Consider the following 6,317-nt stretch of genomic DNA (forward strand, 5'->3'; position numbering starts at 1 on the left):
TATTCCACACTGAAAAGAGAAGAGAGAACATACAACGTTTCGGCTGTGGAGCCAGAAGGAGCCAAAAAGCTCCACAGCCGAAACGTTGTGTTTTCTCTCTTCTCTTTTCAGCATGGATTAAACCTATTGTTCACAATTAATTATACACTTTGCTGATATAAAATATGGCAGAATATCCCCTAAATGCATCAATCCATGTGTATCACTAGTCCTCTTCAGAGATATGCCTCCTCCATTAGTGTTGCTAGACCATGATGAACTGATGCTGTTAATGCTTTACCCAAGTGAGCGACAGATAACTGTTTTCTCTATTGTCCGGACAAGGTGGGGGTCGGCAGGAGGGGCTTGTCCGGCCGGGGTGGTGCCTTAACCAATGGGAAATCAGATCCGCCGAGGTCTCCGGGCAGACAGCAGACACGTCGCCCAATGATAAAATCGCAGGCGCAGTCGCCACGGCAACGCATGTATATAATAAGCCGTTCACACCCATGTGCTTCACGTTCTCTTGCATCGACCTCCTTGCTGTCGGGTTGTGAGAAGACTCTCTGAACGGGCTCTTTCCCCCTCGCTCGCCTGCCAGACAAGAACTCCAGACGGCATAGAAAATGGTAAGGCGAGGGGTTTCACATTTCGGAACAATGGGGTTCCTTTGCTACCTTGCGTGTTGAAAGGAAAATGGTAGTCTGAGCTGTAGAAAGAAAGAGCAGCACTGTGGAGTTTTCTGGAGTGCGCGGCGAGGCTGGCTGTCTTGTCGCTGTAACTTGTCACCCTGCTCAGAGGGGTCCGCTTCATGTGCTGAACAGACGTGGAAGGGGTGGTGGGGGCGGGATTTTTGGAAGGGTAAAGCATTTTCACGACTAGGGCAGTTGCTTTTGTAGAAAATGCATTATAGAAAAAATCCAAATAACGAGATGACGGGGAAACAAGAGTATTTTGACGTACTGCCAGCGGCACACGGAGCTGTCTGAAATTGTGCGATGCCGGAACCCCTCGCCTCTAAGGCTCCAGTAACAATAGACCAGTGTTGGCCTCACTGGCGAGGACTGGGCTATGTGGTCCGAGAAACCCCGTCTCAGACAAAGGCGCACTTGACAGGAATGCGCTGTGAGCGGAATAAATTATCTGGGACACATCTGGGTGTTCCCCGCCTCTCGCAGTAAGACGTCCTGTCACTTCGGATTTTACAACCCCCACGCCCGTCCGTTTCTTGGATAAATCACAGAAATGGGAACGGACAGGTGTGTGTTTTCTATTTTTTTTTAAGTTTGAAGTCGAATGGATGGAGCTGTCGAGGACAACAGAAATGCGAGCCGACTTGGCACGCACTTCATCCGTCAGCGGCAGCGCGGCGCCTGAAAAAAAGACCGAAAGCCGGTTTGTTTTCATGTGAAGTGCTCTCCAGAGCACTAAAATGTCACACAGCTTCCGCTGCGCGTTGTCAGGGCGGCTGTCCGTGTGTCCGTTTCGGACCCCGGGGAGTGCTGTGGCCGGCGCCGAGATGGAGCAGAACCCCAGCGCGCGCCGCCTGGCTCGGGCGCGCGGCGCTCCGAACGCGCCGTCCTTTGTCTGGCGCGCTCTCACCCCCACCCATTATGTGCGTGAGCTCGCGCCAGCCGCCCCGAGCGCCGCGCAGGCTGGATCGTTCCTCCAGAGCTCCAAGCCTTGCACACAGCCAGCCAGCCAGCCAGCGAGCGCAGACTGGTACCCAAACCTTCGTGTTCGACTCTTTCAAGTATTAAGGGTCTTCTGCAGTTCGGCTCCGCTCTCTTGCTGTGCTTTTGTTAACCGGGTCAAGCAATGATTCCATGAAGTAAAAGCAAGGCTCTTTGTCTTGGATGTACAGTAGCATAACTGCCCGACAGCGGTATACATTTTCAGTGAAAAGAGTTGTGGTCCACACTAATATGAAGAGAGTAGCCCACATGGTAACACCTGCTTGTAGACTGTCAAGAGGGCAGGAGGCCTGCTGGAGTTACGATGGAGGTTTTTCCTCAAAGGGCTCATTATTGTGCTGCTCACTAGAGCACAATTCAGTACTGTGGCTGGGAAGGAGAAAAACGAGAAGATGCCTCTTTTTTTATAAAAGAAAACAAAGGATTTAGGTCAAACTACTCGGCAGAAAATCAACTGGGGAAAAAGGGCCAGGCTTTGTAAAGGTCTGTAACTATTAAAGAAAAACGTATTAAGATGGAATCAGTACAGAAATACAGATGAGTTGTTGAAAAACGGCTCTTGCAAGAAGGCCAATCACTAATAAAGAAAAAATAACAGCAGGAAATAATGCTTGGTAATTTGTCAGTAAATACTGGACTGGATTATAAATCAGCCTTTTCTTACACTATTTAAAAGTCCTAAGGCGTCCCTTCTTAAAGTTTAAAGTAAACAGATAAGCGTTTACATTAAAAGGTGAGATTTCTATGGATTTGTCTTTCTGTGCAGAACAGCAGCCTGATCAAAATATTTTAAATACTGAAATAGTGTTAAAATAGTCTAACCGAGGCAGTTAAATCAATGTCATTGATCAAGTAAATTAGAGAGGAAATCAAGATTGATGCATTGCAGGTGGTTGACACTGTATCCAAGCTGAGGTCACAGAAATGAGTAAGTTACAGGATTCTTCCTCTTCTGATCTTCAGCCAGCACAGTTCCTCCTGTTAACTGATCTCTTTCTCTCTTCACAGCGTGAGTGCATCTCCATCCATGTCGGCCAGGCTGGTGTCCAGATTGGCAATGCCTGCTGGGAGCTCTACTGCCTGGAGCACGGGATCCAGCCGGATGGCCAGATGCCCAGTGACAAGACCATCGGAGGCGGCGACGACTCCTTCAACACCTTCTTCAGCGAGACCGGAGCGGGCAAGCACGTCCCGAGAGCTGTCTTCGTAGACCTGGAGCCCACAGTCATCGGTAAGCTCTGCAGGCTGTGGAGTGGAGGGGGATCAGGGCTGTTCCTCTTCCTCCCTGCTCCAGAGCCCCTGAGCTCACAGCCCTTCACCCGTCTCTCCCCAGATGAGGTGCGCACTGGAACCTACCGCCAGCTGTTCCACCCTGAGCAGCTCATCACTGGCAAGGAGGATGCTGCCAACAACTACGCCCGTGGGCACTACACCATCGGCAAAGAGATCATCGACCTGGTGCTGGACAGGATCCGCAAACTGGTGGGTATCTGAATGAATGTTGAACAGCCCAAACCACCCGTGTTAAGAATTAAAAAGATTGAATGGAGAGCACGTCTGTCTTCTGCAGTAGTCAACCAGATGCATCTTCTCTCTCCAGGCTGACCAGTGCACAGGTCTGCAGGGCTTCCTGGTCTTCCACAGCTTTGGAGGTGGTACCGGTTCTGGTTTCACCTCTCTGCTGATGGAACGCCTGTCTGTCGACTATGGCAAGAAGTCCAAGCTGGAGTTCTCCATCTACCCAGCTCCCCAGGTGTCCACAGCTGTGGTGGAGCCCTACAACTCCATCCTGACCACCCACACCACCCTGGAGCACTCCGACTGTGCCTTCATGGTCGACAACGAGGCCATTTATGACATCTGCCGCAGGAACCTCGATATCGAGCGCCCCACCTACACCAACCTCAACAGGCTCATCGGCCAGATCGTGTCCTCTATCACAGCCTCCCTCCGATTCGATGGTGCCCTCAATGTTGATCTGACCGAGTTCCAGACCAACTTGGTGCCCTACCCTCGTATCCACTTCCCACTGGCCACCTATGCCCCTGTTATCTCTGCAGAGAAAGCCTACCATGAGCAGCTTTCTGTGGCTGAGATCACCAATGCCTGCTTTGAGCCGGCCAACCAGATGGTGAAATGTGACCCCCGTCATGGCAAGTACATGGCCTGCTGCCTGCTGTACCGTGGTGACGTGGTGCCCAAAGATGTCAACGCAGCCATCGCCACCATCAAGACCAAGCGCACCATCCAGTTTGTGGACTGGTGTCCTACTGGTTTCAAGGTTGGCATCAACTACCAGCCTCCCACTGTGGTGCCTGGTGGAGACCTGGCCAAGGTGCAGAGGGCAGTGTGCATGCTGAGCAACACCACCGCCATCGCCGAGGCCTGGGCCCGCCTGGACCACAAGTTTGACCTGATGTACGCCAAGCGCGCCTTCGTGCACTGGTACGTGGGTGAGGGCATGGAGGAGGGCGAGTTCTCTGAGGCCAGAGAGGACATGGCAGCCCTGGAGAAGGATTATGAAGAGGTGGGCGTTGACTCCATTGAGGGAGAGGGGGAGGAGGAAGGAGAGGAGTACTGAAAAGGGGGAGAAAAAAAGCAGCATCTGCTGCAAGGGAACAACACCTTTAAAACCACCTCAGATTTCTTTTTTATAAGTCCCTCTGTAGCAGGGTAGTTTTCTGACCTATTATGTCTGCATCTATTTCTGATCTTTTGCGACATAAAAATTGACATGAGTCTCGACTGCTTGGTTGGTGTGAATAAAAGTGTAATCCCTGCTTTAGTGTGTCCTTTGTCTTTATGATGGTTTAAAAACAAATCACACAAAGAAACATTTTCCATGTTATTGTTTGGAAAACAAATAGCATCTTCCATGCAGTATTTCTAAAGAGTCAAGTTAGTTTATTTAAACTTGATTGCAGTTCCTGTAGCAATGTGCACTCAAGTCAATTTGTTAAATGATGCGTATGCCTGTTCAACACCTTTTATAAAATCAGAAGTTTTTTGCAGTAGAATTGGCTATTTGTTCATTTAAAGCAACAAATAGGTATGCATGGGAAAAGTAAACCTAGCGATGACTATTCTTTCTGAAACCAGCTTGAGCACAACCGTGAGCAAAGCTGGGGTGTCTAATACTGGATGGAGCACATGGCCAGCATTCTGCTCACAATGTGCCTTCTGTACCACAGCGCCCCCTGCCTAATCCATAAAGCATCATGTCTCCCTGCAAACTATAAGTTGAACACAAGTGCATTTTTTTAATGAAGCTCGAATACAAACTCTACAAGTTCATACAAACAAGTGTTAAAAGTTACCAAAATTGTTATTTCTAAGCTTCAGTCTTTTATGAAGTTCAAATACGTAGCGGTGTCAGCATGTGTAGGGTGCAAAAGGAACAGGTAAAGGTTTATTCCATGCTGAAAGGAAAAGAGATTGTTTCGGATGTCTCTCTTTTCTTTTCCTTTCAGGATTTTTTAAAATAAAATATTTTACCTGTTACTTTTCAGACTCTAGTTTAAAAGTATTAAGCTGGTTTGCGTCTACTATCATTAATGCTTCTATATGTAAATCGACACAGCCATTGACATGCTGCTAGCGCATGCACCTGGTGTTTCTCTTTACAACAGCTGTAAAGAGGTTAGATGCACCTTTGTGTTCATTTGCTCCCTCTGGAGGCTAGCTGTCATTACCAGTGTCATGTCTGTTAACCGTGTGATTTGTGGATAAAACAAAGTACAAGCAAATTAATGCCAATTCAAATGCCAAGTATACATTTTGAAGTGTACAGAAATCAGCTGAAGTAAATATATGTTATTGAATTGTTTCCATGATCATCATCTCATGTTTCTTTTTAAAAAAACCCAAGAAGTTCAGGTTTGAGCCAGAGGTTCCCCTGACACCACCCAGTTGATTTCTTTATCAAAGATGAGTGTATTTGCCCAGCAGCTGAGAGGCTCAGTCCTTATCTGCCATGTGGTTTTGGATGTCTACAATCCAAAGCGCCTTCCCGGACAGTCACTGAAATAACTTGAATGTTGTTCAGAGTTTAGATACATCTGGTAGGTTTCTGTCTTGTGGAGTGTCCACAAAAGGGCTATGTAAGTGTAAGGATCATTGTTGTTGTCAAAAATCTATTTAATACATTAATGCTAAATTTACAATTCAGGTGCTTTATGGTTTATTGCCAATGAAAAATCAATTTTTGCTAGTGAGGTGAGCTCCAAGTCCAAGAGTTCAAGGAGAAGGAGAAGAACTGCTCACCTTTAGAAGCACTGAATATAAATCCACGTTTATTAAATCTAAACTCTTTCAAAAATGATCACCGTATATTGTGAAATAAACAACAGGCCAATCAAATTGAGAGAATTGAGTCTATAAGTCACCTTCTCCACAGCAGCTGTTAATGTGTCTTTTTAAATGGGATGCCGTGCTAGTCTCTGAGGCAAAGCTAGAGGAAATTGAGGGTCAGTGTGTGCAAACTGCAGGAAAGATTTGCATTAAATAGCAGCTTATTCTAAAAAGAGAAGGCAGGCCGTTCTCTGGTACAGTGCTTCACAAGCACACACAACAACAGAAAAATCAGGCATATGGACACATCTTGGCAAGCTATGAACCAAACTGCAAATCCCCATAATCCTCCCA

The 6,317-nt window shown here is 47.4% G+C and overlaps 1 protein-coding gene across 1 annotated transcript; it reads left to right on the plus strand.

The window, feature by feature from the left end:
• Positions 1-487: 487 nt before the first annotated feature.
• LOC102688152 (tubulin alpha-1A chain) lies at positions 488-4,453 on the plus strand. Its single transcript, XM_069178627.1, has 4 exons — positions 488-608; positions 2,682-2,904; positions 3,007-3,155; positions 3,274-4,453. Exons 1-4 carry the CDS (start codon positions 606-608, stop codon positions 4,252-4,254), a joined length of 1,356 nt encoding a protein of 451 aa, XP_069034728.1. The 5' UTR covers positions 488-605; the 3' UTR covers positions 4,255-4,453.
• The last annotated feature ends 1,864 nt before the right edge of the window (positions 4,454-6,317 follow it).

The sequence above is a fragment of the Lepisosteus oculatus genome, chromosome 1 (genome assembly GCF_040954835.1).
Source record: "Lepisosteus oculatus isolate fLepOcu1 chromosome 1, fLepOcu1.hap2, whole genome shotgun sequence".
Lineage (NCBI taxonomy): Eukaryota > Metazoa > Chordata > Actinopteri > Semionotiformes > Lepisosteidae > Lepisosteus > Lepisosteus oculatus.

Excerpts from the sequence above, each read along its gene's own strand:
- LOC102688152 (XM_069178627.1), top strand. Across the intron at positions 2,905-3,006 it reads CCTGGAGCCCACAGTCATCG|ATGAGGTGCGCACTGGAACC; the intron begins GTAAGCTCTGCA and ends GTCTCTCCCCAG. Across the intron at positions 3,156-3,273 it reads TGGACAGGATCCGCAAACTG|GCTGACCAGTGCACAGGTCT; the intron begins GTGGGTATCTGA and ends TTCTCTCTCCAG.